General features: G+C 48.0%; 1 protein-coding gene across 1 annotated transcript in view; it reads right to left on the reverse strand.

The window, feature by feature from the left end:
* The window catches only part of LOC112237627 (A-kinase anchor protein 13), a gene marked incomplete at its 5' end in the record, with an annotated part of 100,501 nt that overhangs the window by 73,885 nt on the left and 9,769 nt on the right, over positions 1-16,847 (reverse strand). Inside the window, 3 exon segments of the mRNA XM_042317759.1 lie at positions 281-428; positions 1,226-1,304; positions 1,492-1,559. Of these exon segments, the coding sequence (XP_042173693.1) occupies positions 281-428; positions 1,226-1,304; positions 1,492-1,559 (295 nt within the window).

A 16,847-nucleotide genomic window follows, 5' to 3' on the forward strand; every position in this document is an offset into this window, starting at 1 on the left:
GAACAGGGTCAGGGTTTGAGTCAGGGTTAGGGTTAGGAACAGGGTCAGGGTTTGAGTCAGGGTTATGGTTAGGAACAGGGTCAGGGTTTGAGTCAGGGTTATGGTTGGGAACAGGGTCAGGGTTTGAGTCAGGGTTATGGTTAGGAACAGGGTCAGGGTTTGAGTCAGGGTTATGGTTAGAAACAGGGTCGGGGTCAGAGTTAGGATTATGGTTAGGGTTAGGTTTCAGTTTAAGAACAGGCTCAGGGTTAGGGTTAGGGATAGGGTTAGGGTTGCTCACCCAGCGATGTTGGATATGGAGATGCTCTTTGACAGGTTGGAGCCGGGGAAGGGTATGATGGAGGTATGTCTTCGGGAGGGAACAACCAATGAGGAGTGGTCTTCTGGAGACAAGATGGCTGACCAGGGTCGCTCCCTCAATGCACCTGCTGTGATGTCATAAGAGAGGGCCAGCGTTAACAGAGGAATGCGGTAGGATGGTATTGGGTTACGTCCCACATGGCACCCTAATCCTTACATAGTGCACTAAGGTTGACATCCAGCCCTGTGGGACTCTATAGGGACCAGATACATGCAGCCCTGTAGGACTCTATAGGGAACAGATACATACAGCCCTGTAGGACTCTATAGGGAACAGATACATCCAGCCCTGTAGGACTCTATAGGGAACAGTAACATCCAGCCCTGTAGGACTCTATAGGGAACAGATACATCCAGCCCTGTAGGACTCTATAGGAACAGATACATCTAGCCCTGTAGGACTCTATAGGGAACAGATACATACAGCCCTGTAGGACTCTATAGGGAACAGATACATCCAGCCCTGTAGGACTCTATAGGGAACAGATACATGCAGCCCTGTAGGACTCTATAGGGAACAGATACATCCAGCCAGCCCCGTAGGACTCTGTAGGGAACAGATACATCCAGCCCTGTAGGACTCTATTGGGAACAGATACATGCAGACTTGGATTGTATTCTGACTAGTTAACACCAACAGATCTGGGACCAGGACAGGGCTGTGGTGGCTCTGGTTAACACCAACAGATCTGGGACCAGGACAGGGCTGTGGTGGCTCTGGTTAACACCAACAGATCTGGGACCAGGACAAGGCTGTGGTGGCTGGTGGCTTTTAACACCAACAGATCTGGGACCAGGACAGAGATGTGATGACTCTGGTTAACACCAACAGTATGACTATTGAGTATATTTAAGATGGACTCACGGTTTAACCCTCGTTTTGGTCTCCGGGTGACAACAGGAATGGTGGCTGAATCTGGAACTGCAAACTGCTGTCTGGGCGACTGGAGGGAAAACAATCCAGGACTTCAGTAGTGTAAATAAGTTCATGACCTTGATGTCCTGTATGCTACTCATCCTATTGGCTGACAAAATGAGCTAGTACATAAAAACATGATGTCCTTGTAGGCTACTCATTTTATAGGCTGACAAAATGGTCTGAAAATAGTTTTAAATACAGTTTTTCCTTACCTTCATCTTCACCTTGGCACAGACAGGCAGGCTTTCTCTACAACTCTTATGAACATGTGAATTGCAATCTGAAAAATACAAAATAAAATGCAACTCTAAATCTTAAAGTAAGAACTTCAACAGAATAATCTTCCAGGGGAGTTCTTTCATGTGTTATGAACTGTGACTGGGGAGATAGACTGGTCTACAGAACCAGAGAGTTAGAATAGTCTACAGAACCAGAGAGTTGGACTGGTCTACAGAACCAGAGAGTTGGACTGGTCTACAGAACCAGAGAGTTAGACTGGTCTACAGAACCAGAGAGTTAGACTGGTCTACAGAACCAGAGAGTTAGACTGGTCTACAGAACCAGAGAGTTAGACTGGTCTACAGAACCAGAGAGTTAGACTGGTCTACAGAACCAGAGAGTTAGACTGGTCTACAGAACCAGAGCGTTGGACTGGTCTACAGAACCAGAGAGTTGGAATGGTCTACAGAACCAGAGAGTTGGAATGGTCTACAGAACCAGAGAGTTGGACTGGTCTACAGAACCAGAGAGTTGGACTGGTCTACAGAACCAGAGAGTTAGACTGGTCTACAGAACCAGAGCGTTGGACTGGTCTACAGAACCAGAGCGTTGGACTGGTCTACAGAACCAGAGCGTTGGACTGGTCTACAGAACCAGAGCGTTGGACTGGTCTACAGAACCAGAGCGTTGGACTGGTCTACAGAACCAGAGAGTTGGACTGGTTTACAGAACCAGATAAGTGGACTGGTCTACAGAACCAGATAAGTGGACTGGTCTACAGAACCAGAGAGTTGGACTGGTCTATAGAACCAGAGAGTTGGACTGGTCTACAGAACCAGAGAGTTGGACTGGTCGACAGAACCAGAGAGTTGGACTGGTCGACAGAACCAGATAATTGGACTGATCTACAGAACCAGAGAGTTGGACTGGTCTACAGAACCATAGAATTGGACTGATCTACAGAGCCAGAGAAGTGGACTGGTCTACAAAACCAGAGAAGTGGACTGGTCTACAGAGTTGGACTGGTCTACAGAACAAGAGAGTTGGACTGGTCTACAGGACCAGATAAGTGGACTGGTCTACAGAACCAGAGAAGTTGATTGGTCAACAGAGTTGGACTGGTCTACAGAACCAGAGAAGTGGACTGGTCTACAGAGTTGGACTGGTCTACAGAACTAGAGAGTTGGACTGGTCTACAGAACCAGAGATGTGAACTGGTCTACAGAACCAGAGAGTTGGACTGGTCTACAGAACCAGAGAGTTGGACTGGTCTACAGAACAGAACCAGAACCAGAAGTGGACTGGTCAACAGAACCAGAGAAGTGGACTGCTCTACAGAACCAGAGAAGTGGAATGGTCTACAGAACCAGATAATTGGACTGGTCTACAGAACTAGAGAGTTTAACTAGTCTACAGAACCAGAGAGTTGGACTGGTCTACAGAACCAGAGAAGTGGACTGGTCTACAGAGTTGGACTGGTCTACAGAACCAGAGAGTTGGACTGGTCTACAGAACCAGAGAGTTGGCCTGGTCTACAGAACAAGATAAGTGGACTGGTCTACAGAACCAGAGAGTTGGACTGGTCTACAGAACCAGAGAGTTGGACTGGTCTACAGAACCAGAGAGTTGGACTGGTCTACAGAACCAGAGAGTTGGACTGGTCAACAGAACAAGATAAGTGGACTGGTCTACAGAACCAGAGAGTTGGACTGGTCTACAGAACCAGAGAGTTGGACTGGTCTACAGAACCAGAGAGTTGGACTGGTCTACAGAACCAGACAGTTGGACTGGTCTACAGAACCAGACAGTTGGACGGGTCTAGAGAACCAGAGAGTTGGACTGGTCTACACAACCAGAGAAGTGGACTGTTCTTCAGAGTTGGACTGGTCTTCAGACCTAGAGAGTTGGACTGGTCTACACAACCAGAGAAGTGGACTGTTCTTCAGAGTTGGACTGGTCTTCAGACCTAGAGAGTTGGACTGGTCTACAGAACTAGAGAGTTGGACTGGTCTACAGAATCAGAGAGTTGGACTGGTCTCCAGAACCAGATAATTGGACTGATCTACAGAACCAGAGAATTGGACTGGTCTACAGAACCATAGAATTGGACTGGTCTACAGAGCCAGAGAAGTGGACTGGTCTACAAAACCAGAGAGTTGGACTGGTCTACAGAACCAGAGAGTTGGACTGGTCTGCATAACCAGAGAGTTGGACGGGTCTAGAGAACCAGAGAGTTGGACTAGTCTACAGAACTAGAGAGTTGGACTGGTCTACAGAACCACAGAAGTGGACTGGTCTACAGAGTTGGACTGGTCTACAGAAACAAAGAGTTGGACTGGTCTACAGAACCAGAGAAGTGGATTGGTCTACAGAACCAGAGTGTTGGACTGTTCTACAGAACCAGAGATTTGGACTGGTCTACAGAACCAGAGAAGTGAACTGGTCTACAGAGTTGGACTGGTCTACAGAACTAGAGAGTTGGACTGGTCTACAGAACTAGAGAGTTGGACTGGTCTACAGAACCAGAGAGTTGGACTGGTCTACAGAACTAGAGAGTTGGACTGATCTACAGAACCAGAGAAGTGGACTGGTCTACAGAACCAGAGAAGTGAACTGGTCTACAGAGTTGGACTGGTCTACAGAACTAGAGAGTTGGACTGGTCTACAGAACTAGAGAGTTTAACTAGTCTACAGAACCAGAGAGTTGGACTGGTCTACAGAACCAGAGAAGTGGACTGGTCTACAGAGTTGGACTGGTCTACAGAACCAGAGAGTTGGACTGGTCTACAGAACCAGAGAGTTGGCCTGGTCTACAGAACCACAGAAGTGGACTGGTCTACAGAGTTGGACTGGTCTACAGAACTAGAGAGTTGGACTGGTCTACACAACCAGAGAATTGGACTGTTCTTCGGAGTTGGACTGGTCTTCAGACCTAGAGAGTTGGACTGGTCTACAGAACCAGAGAGTTGGACTGGTCTACAGAACTAGAGAGTTGGACTGGTCTACAGAACCAGAGAAGTGGACTGGTCAACAGAACCAGAGAAGTGGACTGGTCTACAGAACCAGAGAAGTGGACTGGTCTACAGAACCAGAGAAGTGGACTGGTCTACAGAACCAGAGAAGTGGACTGGTCTACAGAACCAGAGAATTGGACTGGTCTACAGAACCAGAGAGTTGGACTGATCTACAGAACCAGAGAAGTGGACTGGTCTACACAACCAGAGAAGTGAACTGGTCTACAGAGTTGGACTGGTCTACAGAACTAGAGAGTTGGACTGGTCTACAGAACTAGAGAGTTGGACTGGTCTACAGAACAGAGAGTTGGACTGGTCTACAGAACCAGAGAGTTGGACTGGTCTACAGAACCAGAGAGTTGGACTGGTCTACAGAACCAGAGAGTTGGACTGGTCTACAGAATCAGAGAGTTGGACTGGTCTCCAGAACCAGATAATTGGACTGATCTACAGAACCAGAGAATTGGACTGGTCTACAGAACCATAGAATTGGACTGGTCTACAGAGCCAGAGAAGTGGACTGGTCTACAAAACCAGAGAGTTGGACTGGTCTACAGAACCAGAGAGTTGGACTGGTCTGCATAACCAGAGAGTTGGACGGGTCTAGAGAACCAGAGAGTTGGACTAGTCTACAGAACTAGAGAGTTGGACTGGTCTACAGAACCACAGAAGTGGACTGGTCTACAGAGTTGGACTGGTCTACAGAAACAAAGAGTTGGACTGGTCTACAGAACCAGAGAAGTGGATTGGTCTACAGAACCAGAGTGTTGGACTGTTCTACAGAACCAGAGATTTGGACTGGTCTACAGAACCAGAGAAGTGAACTGGTCTACAGAGTTGGACTGGTCTACAGAACTAGAGAGTTGGACTGGTCTACAGAACTAGAGAGTTGGACTGGTCTACAGAACCAGAGAGTTGGACTGGTCTACAGAACTAGAGAGTTGGACTGATCTACAGAACCAGAGAAGTGGACTGGTCTACAGAACCAGAGAAGTGAACTGGTCTACAGAGTTGGACTGGTCTACAGAACTAGAGAGTTGGACTGGTCTACAGAACTAGAGAGTTTAACTAGTCTACAGAACCAGAGAGTTGGACTGGTCTACAGAACCAGAGAAGTGGACTGGTCTACAGAGTTGGACTGGTCTACAGAACCAGAGAGTTGGACTGGTCTACAGAACCAGAGAGTTGGCCTGGTCTACAGAACCACAGAAGTGGACTGGTCTACAGAGTTGGACTGGTCTACAGAACTAGAGAGTTGGACTGGTCTACACAACCAGAGAATTGGACTGTTCTTCGGAGTTGGACTGGTCTTCAGACCTAGAGAGTTGGACTGGTCTACAGAACCAGAGAGTTGGACTGGTCTACAGAACTAGAGAGTTGGACTGGTCTACAGAACCAGAGAAGTGGACTGGTCAACAGAACCAGAGAAGTGGACTGGTCTACAGAACCAGAGAAGTGGACTGGTCTACAGAACCAGAGAAGTGGACTGGTCTACAGAACCAGAGAAGTGGACTGGTCTACAGAACCAGAGAATTGGACTGGTCTACAGAACCAGAGAGTTGGACTGATCTACAGAACCAGAGAAGTGGACTGGTCTACAGAACCAGAGAAGTGAACTGGTCTACAGAGTTGGACTGGTCTACAGAACTAGAGAGTTGGACTGGTCTACAGAACTAGAGAGTTGGACTGGTCTACAGAACAAAGAGTTGGACTGGTCTACAGAACCAGAGAGTTGGACTGGTCTACAGAACCAGAGAGTTGGACTGGTCTACAGAACCAGAGAGTTGGACTGGTCTACAGAATCAGAGAGTTGGACTGGTCTCCAGAACCAGATAATTGGACTGGTCTACAGAACCAGAGAATTGGACTGGTCTACAGAACCAGAGAATTGGACTGGTCTACAGAGCCAGAGAAGTGGACTGGTCTACAAACCAGAGAGTTGGACTGGTCTACAGAACCAGAGAGTTGGACTGGTCTAGAGAACCAGAGAGTTGGACTAGTCTACAGAACTAGAGAGTTGGACTGGTCTACAGAACCACAGAAGTGGACTGGTCTACAGAGTTGGACTGGTCTACAGAAACAAAGAGTTGGACTGGTCTACAGAACCAGAGAAGTGGATTGGTCTACAGAACCAGAGTGTTGGACTGTTCTACAGAACCAGAGATTTGGACTGGTCTACAGAACCAGAGAAGTGAACTGGTCTACAGAGTTGGACTGGTCTACAGAACTAGAGAGTTGGACTGGTCTACAGAACTAGAGAGTTGGACTGGTCTACAGAACCAGAGAGTTGGACTGGTCTACAGAACCAGAGAGTTGGACTGGTCTACACAACCTGGACTGTTCTTCGGAGTTGGACTGGTCTTCAGACCTAGAGAGTTGGACTGGTCTACAGAACCAGAGAGTTGGACTGGTCTACAGAACTAGAGAGTTGGACTGGTCTACAGAACCAGAGAAGTGGACTGGTCAACAGAACCAGAGAAGTGGACTGGTCTACAGAACCAGAGAAGTGGACTGGTCTACAGAACCAGAGAAGTGGACTGGTCTACAGAACCAGAGAAGTGGACTGGTCTACAGAACCAGAGAAGTGGACTGGTCTACAGAACCAGAGTTGGACTGGTCTACAGAACCAGAGAGTTGGACTGATCTACAGAACCAGAGAAGTGGACTGGTCTACACAACCAGAGAAGTGAACTGGTCTACAGAGTTGGACTGGTCTACAGAACTAGAGAGTTGGACTGGTCTACAGAACAGAGAGTTGGACTGGTCTACAGAACCAGAGAGTTGGACTGGTCTACAGAACCAGAGAGTTGGACTGGTCTACAGAACCAGAGAGTTGGACTGGTCTACAGAACCAGAGAGTTGGACTGGTCTCCAGAACATTGAACTGATCTACAGAACCAGAGAGTTGGACTGGTCTACAGAACCATAGAATTGGACTGGTCTACAGAGCCAGAGAAGTGGACTGGTCTACAAAACCAGAGAGTTGGACTGGTCTACAGAACCAGAGAGTTGGACTGGTCTCTAACCAGAGAGTTGGACTGGTCTAGAGAACCAGAGAGTTGGACTGGTCTACAGAACCAGAGAGTTGGACTGGTCTACAGAACCACAGAAGTGGACTGGTCTACAGAGTTGGACTGGTCTACAGAAACAAAGAGTTGGACTGGTCTACAGAACCAGAGAAGTGGATTGGTCTACAGAACCAGAGTGTTGGACTGTTCTACAGAACCAGAGATTTGGACTGGTCTACAGAACCAGAGAAGAACTGGTCTACAGAGTTGGACTGGTCTACAGAACCAGAGAGTTGGACTGGTCTACAGAACTAGAGAGTTGGACTGGTCTACAGAACCAGAGAGTTGGACTGGTCTACAGAACCAGAGAGTTGGACTGGTCTACAGAACAGAGAGTTGGACTGGTCTACAGAACCAGAGAAGTGGACTGGTCTACAGAACCAGAGAAGTGAACTGGTCTACAGAGTTGGACTGGTCTACAGAACTAGAGAGTTGGACTGGTCTACAGAACCAGAGAGTTGGACTGGTCTACAGAACAAAGAGTTGGACTGGTCTACAGAACCAGAGAGTTGGACTGGTCTACAGAACCAGAGAGTTGGACTGGTCTACAGAACCAGAGAGTTGGACTGGTCTACAGAACCAGAGAGTTGGACTGGTCTCCAGAACCAGATAATTGGACTGATCTACAGAACCAGAGAATTGGACTGGTCTACAGAACCATAGAATTGGACTGGTCTACAGAGCCAGAGAAGTGGACTGGTCTACAGAACCAGAGAGTTGGACTGGTCTGTAACCAGAGAGTTGGACGGGTCTAGAGAACCAGAGAGTTGGACTAGTCTACAGAACTAGAGAGTTGGACTGGTCTACAGAAACAGAAGTGGACTGGTCTACAGAGTTGGACTGGTCTACAGAAACAAAGAGTTGGACTGGTCTACAGAACCAGAGTGTTGGACTGTTCTACAGAACCAGAGATTTGGACTGGTCTACAGAACCAGAGAAGTGAACTGGTCTACAGAGTTGGACTGGTCTACAGAACTAGAGAGTTGGACTGGTCTACAGAACTAGAGAGTTGGACTGGTCTACAGAACCAGAGAGTTGGACTGGTCTACAGAACTAGAGAGTTGGACTGATCTACAGAACCAGAGAAGTGGACTGGTCTACAGAACCAGAGAAGTGAACTGGTCTACAGAGTTGGACTGGTCTACAGAACTAGAGAGTTGGACTGGTCTACAGAACTAGAGAGTTTAACTAGTCTACAGAACCAGAGAGTTGGACTGGTCTACAGAACCAGAGAAGTGGACTGGTCTACAGAGTTGGACTGGTCTACAGAACCAGAGAGTTGGACTGGTCTACAGAACCAGAGAGTTGGCCTGGTCTACAGAACCACAGAAGTGGACTGGTCTACAGAGTTGGACTGGTCTACAGAACTAGAGAGTTGGACTGGTCTACACAACCAGAGAATTGGACTGTTCTTCGGAGTTGGACTGGTCTTCAGACCTAGAGAGTTGGACTGGTCTACAGAACCAGAGAGTTGGACTGGTCTACAGAACTAGAGAGTTGGACTGGTCTACAGAACCAGAGAAGTGGACTGGTCAACAGAACCAGAGAAGTGGACTGGTCTACAGAACCAGAGAAGTGGACTGGTCTACAGAACCAGAGAAGTGGACTGGTCTACAGAACCAGAGAAGTGGACTGGTCTACAGAACCAGAGAATTGGACTGGTCTACAGAACCAGAGAGTTGGACTGATCTACAGAACCAGAGAAGTGGACTGGTCTACAGAACCAGAGAAGTGAACTGGTCTACAGAGTTGGACTGGTCTACAGAACTAGAGAGTTGGACTGGTCTACAGAACTAGAGAGTTGGACTGGTCTACAGAACCAGAGAGTTGGACTGGTCTACAGAACCAGAGAGTTGGACTGGTCTACAGAACCAGAGAGTTGGACTGGTCTACAGAACCAGAGAGTTGGACTGGTCTACAGAACCAGAGAGTTGGACTGGTCTACAGAACCAGACAGTTGGACTGGTCTACAGAACCAGACAGTTGGACGGGTCTAGAGAACCAGAGAGTTGGACTGGTCTACACAACCAGAGAAGTGGACTGTTCTTCAGAGTTGGACTGGTCTTCAGACCTAGAGAGTTGGACTGGTCTACAGAACCAAAGAGTTGGACTGGTCTACAGAATCAGAGAGTTGGACTGGTCTCCAGAACCAGATAATTGGACTGATCTACAGAACCAGAGAATTGGACTGGTCTACAGAACCATAGAATTGGACTGGTCTACAGAGCCAGAGAAGTGGACTGGTCTACAGAACCAGAGAGTTGGACTGGTCTGCATAACCAGAGAGTTGGACGGGTCTACAGAACCAGAGAAGTGGACTGTTCTACAGAGTTGGACTGGTCTACATAACTAGAGAGTTGGACTGGTCTACAGAACTAGAGAGTTGGACTGGTCTACAGAACCAGAGAGTTGGACTAGTCTACAGAACCAGAGAGTTGGACTAGTCTACAGAACCAGAGAGTTGGACTGGTCTGCATAACCAGACAGTTGGACGGGTCTAGAGAACCAGAGAGTTGGCCTGGTCTAGAGAACCAGAGGGTTGGACTGGTCTACAGAACCAGATAAGTGGACTGGTCAAAAGAACCAGAGAAGTCGACTGGTCTACAGAGTTGGACTGGTCTACAGAACTAGAGAGTTGGACTGGTCTACAGAACCAGATAAGTGGACTGGTCAACAGAACCAGAGAAGTGGACTGGTCAACAGAACCAGAGAAGTGGACTGGTCAACAGAACCAGAGAAGTGGACTGGTCAACAGAACCAGAGAAGTGGTCTGGTCTACAGAGTTGGACTGGTCTACAGAAACAAAGAGTTGGACTGGTCTACAGAACCAGAGAAGTGGACTGGTCTACAGAACCAGAGTGTTGGACTGTTCTACAGAACCAGAGATTTGGACTGGTCTACAGAACCAGAGAAGTGAACTGGTCTACAGAGTTGGACTGGTCTACAGAACTAGAGAGTTGGACTGGTCTACAGAACCAGAGAAGTGGACTGGTCTACAGAACCAGAGAAGTGAAACAGAGTTGGACTGTTCTACAGAACCAGAGATTTGGACTGGTCTACAGAACCAGAGAAGTGAACTGGTCTACAGAGTTGGACTGGTCTACAGAACTAGAGAGTTGGACTGGTCTACAGAACCAGAGAGTTGGACTGGTCTACAGAACTAGAGAGTTGGACTGGTCTACAGAACCAGAGAAGTGAACTGGTCTACAGAGTTGGACTGGTCTACAGAACTAGAGAGTTGGACTGGTCTACAGAACTAGAGAGTTTAACTAGTCTACAGAACCAGAGAGTTGGACTGGTCTACAGAACCAGAGAAGTGGACTGGTCTACAGAGTTGGACTGGTCTACAGAACCAGAGAGTTGGACTGGTCTACAGAACCAGAGAGTTGGCCTGGTCTACAGAACAAGATAAGTGGACGGGTCTAGAGAACCAGAGAGTTGGACTGGTCTACAGAACCACAGAAGTGGACTGGTCTACAGAGTTGGACTGGTCTACAGAACTAGAGAGTTGGACTGGTCTACACAACCAGAGAAGTGGACTGTTCTTCGGAGTTGGACTGGTCTTCAGACCTAGAGAGTTGGACTGGTCTACAGAACCAGAGAAGTGGACTGGTCTACAGAACCAGAGAAGTGGACTGGTCTACAGAACCAGAGAATTGGACTGGTCTACAGAACCAGAGAGTTGGACTGGTCTACAGAACCAGAGAAGTGAACTGGTCTACAGAGTTGGACTGGTCTACAGAACTAGAGAGTTGGACTGGTCTACAGAACTAGAGAGTTGGACTGGTCTACAGAACCAGAGAGTTGGACTGGTCTACAGAACCAGAGAGTTGGACTGGTCTACAGAACAAGAAGTGGACTGGTCTACAGAACCAGAGAGTTGGACTGGTCTACAGAACCAGAGAGTTGGACTGGTCTACAGAACCAGAGAGTTGGACTGGTCTACAGAACCAGAGAGTTGGACTGGTCTACAGAACCAGAGAGTTGGACTGGTCTACAGAACCAGAGAGTTGGATTGGTCTACAGGACTGGAGAGTTGGACTGGTCTACAGAACCAGACAGTTGGACGGGTCAGAGAACCAGAGAGTTGGACTGGTCTACACAACCAGAGAAGTGGACTGTTCTTCAGAGTTGGACTGGTCTTCAGACCTAGAGAGTTGGACTGGTCTACAGAACCAGAGAGTTGGACTGGTCTACAGAATCAGAGAGTTGGACTGGTCTACAGAACAAGATAATTGGACTGGTCTACAGAACCAGAGAATTGGACTGGTCTACAGAGCCAGAGAAGTGGACTGGTCTACAAAACCAGATAATTGGACTGGTCTACAGAACCAGAGAATTGGACTGGTCTACAGAACCATAGAATTGGACTGGTCTACAGAGCCAGAGAAGTGGACTGGTCTACAAAACCAGAGAGTTGGACTGGTCTACAGAACCAGAGAGTTGGACTGGTCTGCATAACCAGAGAGTTGGACGGGTCTAGAGAACCAGAGAGTTGGACTGGTCTGAGAACCAGAGAGTTGGACTGGTCTACAGAAACAGAGAAGTGGACTGGTCTACAGAACCAGAGAAGTGGACTGTTCTACAGAGTTGGACTGGTCTACAGAACTAGAGAGTTGGACTGGTCTACAGAACTAGAGAGTTGGACTGGTCTACAGAACCAGAGAGTTGGACTAGTCTACAGAACCAGAGAGTTGGACTAGTCTACAGAACCAGAGAGTTGGACTGGTCTGCATAACCAGACAGTTGGACTGGTCTAGAGAACCAGAGGTTGGACTGGTCTACAGAACCAGATAAGTGGACTGGTCAAAAGAACCAGAGAAGTGGACTGGTCAACAGAACCAGAGAAGTGGACTGGTCAACAGAACCAGAGAAGTGGACTGGTCAACAGAACCAGAGAAGTGGACTGGTCAACGGAACCAGAGAAGTGGTCTGGTCTACAGAACCAGATAAGTTGACTGGTCTACAGAGTTGGACTGGTCTACAGAAACAAAGAGTTGGACTGGTCTACAGAACCAGAGAAGTGGACTGGTCTACAGAACCAGAGTGTTGGACTGTTCTACAGAACCAGAGATTTGGACTGGTCTACAGAACCAGAGAAGTGAACTGGTCTACAGAGTTGGACTGGTCTACAGAACTAGAGAGTTGGACTGGTCTACAGAACCAGAGAGTTGGACTGGTCTACAGAACTAGAGCGTTGGACTGGTCTACATAACCAGACAGTTGGACGGGTCTAGAGAACCAGAGAGTTGGACTGGTCTACAGAACCAGAGAAGTGGACTGGTCTACAGATTTGGACTGGTCTACAGAACTAGAGAGTTAGACTGGTCTACAGAACCAGAGAAGTTGGACTGGTCTACAGAACCAGAGAAGTGGACTGGTCTACAGAGTTGAACTGGTCTACAGAACCAGAGAGTTGGACTGGTCTACAGAACCAGATAAGTGGACTGGTCTACAGAACCAGAGAAGTTGACTGGACAGATTTGGACTGGTCTACAGAACTAGAGAGTTGGACTTGTCTACAGAACCAGAGAAGTGGACTGGTCTACAGAGTTGGACTGATCTACAGAACCAGAGATGTGGACTGGTCTACAGAACCAGAGAAGTTGATTGGGTGGACTGGTCTACAGAACCAGAGAAGTGGACTGGTCTACAGAGTTGGACTGGTCTACAGAACAGAACTGGTCTACAGAGATGTGGACTGGTCTACAGAACCAGAGAGTTGGACTGGTCTACAGAACCAGAGAGTTGGACTGGTCTACAGAACTAGAGAGTTGGACTGGTCTACAGAACCAGAGAAGTGGACTGGTCAACAGAACCAGAGAAGTGGACTGGTCTACAGAACCAGAGAAGTGGACTGGTCTACAGAACCAGATAATTGGACTGGTCTACAGAACTAGAGAGTTGGACTGGTCTACAGAACCAGAGAGTTGGACTGGTCTACAGAACCAGAGAAGTGGACTGGTCTACAGAGTTGGACTGGTCTACAGAACCAGAGAGTTGGACTGGTCTACAGAACCAGAGAGTTGGCCTGGTCTACAGAACAAGATAAGTGGACTGGTCTACAGAACCAGAGAGTTGGACTGGTCTACAGAACCAGAGAGTTGGACTGGTCTACAGAACCAGAGAGTTGGACTGGTCAACAGAACAAGATAAGTGGACTGGTCTACAGAACCAGAGAGTTGGACTGGTCTACAGAACCAGAGAGTTGGACTGGTCTACAGAACCAGAGAGTTGGACTGGTCTACAGAACCAGAGAGTTGGACTGGTCTACAGAACCAGACAGTTGGACTGGTCTAGAGAACCAGAGAGTTGGACTGGTCTACAGAACCACAGAAGTGGACTGGTCTACAGAGTTGGACTGGTCTACAGAACTAGAGAGTTGGACTGGTCTACACAACCAGAGAAGTGGACTGTTCTTCAGAGTTGGACTGGTCTTCAGACCAGAGAGTTGGACTGGTCTACAGAACTAGAGAGTTGGACTGGTCTACAGAATCAGAGAGTTGGACTGGTCTACAGAACCAGATAATTGGACTGATCTACAGAACCAGAGAATTGGACTGGTCTACAGAACCATAGAATTGGACTGGTCTACAGAGCCAGAGAAGTGGACTGGTCTACAAAACCAGAGAGTTGGACTGGTAACCAGAGAGTTGGACTGGTCTAGAGAACCAGAGAGTTGGACTGGTCTACAGAACCAGAGAGTTGGACTGGTCTACAGAACCACAGAAGTGGACTGGTCTACAGAACTGGTCTACAGAAACAAAGAGTTGGACTGGTCTACAGAACCAGAGAAGTGGATTGGTCTACAGAACCAGAGTGTTGGACTGTTCTACAGAACCAGAGATTTGGACTGGTCTACAGAACTAGAGAGTTGGACTGGTCTACAGAACTAGAGAGTTGGACTGGTCTACAGAACCAGAGAGTTGGACTGGTCTACAGAACTAGAGAGTTGGACTGATCTACAGAACCAGAGAAGTGGACTGGTCTACAGAACCAGAGAAGTGAACTGGTCTACAGAGTTGGACTGGTCTACAGAACTAGAGAGTTGGACTGGTCTACAGAACTAGAGAGTTTAACTAGTCTACAGAACCAGAGAGTTGGACTGGTCTACAGAACCAGAGAAGTGGACTGGTCTACAGAGTTGGACTGGTCTACAGAACCAGAGAGTTGGACTGGTCTACAGAACCAGAGAGTTGGCCTGGTCTACAGAACCACAGAAGTGGACTGGTCTACAGAGTTGGACTGGTCTACAGAACTAGAGAGTTGGACTGGTCTACACAACCAGAGAATTGGACTGTTCTTCGGAGTTGGACTGGTCTTCAGACCTAGAGAGTTGGACTGGTCTACAGAACCAGAGAGTTGGACTGGTCTACAGAACTAGAGAGTTGGACTGGTCTACAGAACCAGAGAAGTGGACTGGTCAACAGAACCAGAGAAGTGGACTGGTCTACAGAACCAGAGAAGTGGACTGGTCTACAGAACCAGAGAAGTGGACTGGTCTACAGAACCAGAGAAGTGGACTGGTCTACAGAACCAGAGAGTTGGACTGATCTACAGAACCAGAGAAGTGGACTGGTCTACAGAACCAGAGAAGTGAAGACAGAGTTGGACTGGTCTACAGAACTAGAGAGTTGGACTGGTCTACAGAACTAGAGAGTTGGACTGGTCTACAGAACAAAGAGTTGGACTGGTCTACAGAACCAGAGAGTTGGACTGGTCTACAGAACCAGAGAGTTGGACTGGTCTACAGAACCAGAGAGTTGGACTGGTCTACAGAATCAGAGAGTTGGACTGGTCTCCAGAACCAGATAATTGGACTGATCTACAGAACCAGAGAATTGGACTGGTCTACAGAACCAGAGAATTGGACTGGTCTACAGAACCAGAGAAGTGGACTGGTCTACAAAACCAGAGAGTTGGACTGGTCTACAGAACCAGAGAGTTGGACTGGTCTGCATAACCAGAGAGTTGGACGGGTCTAGAGAACCAGAGAGTTGGACTAGTCTACAGAACTAGAGAGTTGGACTGGTCTACAGAACCACAGAAGTGGACTGGACAGAGTTGGACTGGTCTACAGAAACAAAGAGTTGGACTGGTCTACAGAACCAGAGAAGTGGATTGGTCTACAGAACCAGAGTGTTGACTGTTCTACAGAACCAGAGATTTGGACTGGTCTACAGAACCAGAGAAGTGAACTGGTCTACAGAGTTGGACTGGTCTACAGAACTAGAGAGTTGGACTGGTCTACAGAACTAGAGAGTTGGACTGGTCTACAGAACCAGAGAGTTGGACTGGTCTACAGAACTAGAGAGTTGGACTGATCTACAGAACCAGAGAAGTGGACTGGTCTACAGAACCAGAGAAGTGAACTGGTCTACAGAGTTGGACTGGTCTACAGAACTAGAGAGTTGGACTGGTCTACAGAACTAGAGAGTTTAACTAGTCTACAGAACCAGAGAGTTGGACTGGTCTACAGAACCAGAGAAGTGGACTGGTCTACAGAGTTGGACTGGTCTACAGAACCAGAGAGTTGGACTGGTCTACAGAACCAGAGAGTTGGCCTGGTCTACAGAACCACAGAAGTGGACTGGTCTACAGAGTTGGACTGGTCTACAGAACTAGAGAGTTGGACTGGTCTACACAACCAGAGAATTGGACTGTTCTTCGGAGTTGGACTGGTCTTCAGACCTAGAGAGTTGGACTGGTCTACAGAACCAGAGAGTTGGACTGGTCTACAGAACTAGAGAGTTGGACTGGTCTACAGAACCAGAGAAGTGGACTGGTCAACAGAACCAGAGAAGTGGACTGGTCTACAGAACCAGAGAAGTGGACTGGTCTACAGAACCAGAGAAGTGGACTGGTCTACAGAACCAGAGAAGTGGACTGGTCTACAGAACCAGAGAATTGGACTGGTCTACAGAACCAGAGAGTTGGACTGATCTACAGAACCAGAGAAGTGGACTGGTCTACAGAACCAGAGAAGTGAACTGGTCTACAGAGTTGGACTGGTCTACAGAACTAGAGAGTTGGACTGGTCTACAGAACTAGAGAGTTGGACTGGTCTACAGAACAAAGAGTTGGACTGGTCTACAGAACCAGAGAGTTGGACTGGTCTACAGAACCAGAGAGTTGGACTGGTCTACAGAACCAGAGAGTTGGACTGGTCTACAGAATCAGAGAGTTGGACTGGTCTCCAGAACCAGGACTGATCTACAGAGAGTTGGACTGGTCTACAGAACCAGAAGTTGGACTGGTCTACAGAGC

Source organism: Oncorhynchus tshawytscha, unplaced genomic scaffold, assembly GCF_018296145.1.
Source record: "Oncorhynchus tshawytscha isolate Ot180627B unplaced genomic scaffold, Otsh_v2.0 Un_scaffold_8679_pilon_pilon, whole genome shotgun sequence".
NCBI classification, from domain to species: domain Eukaryota; kingdom Metazoa; phylum Chordata; class Actinopteri; order Salmoniformes; family Salmonidae; genus Oncorhynchus; species Oncorhynchus tshawytscha.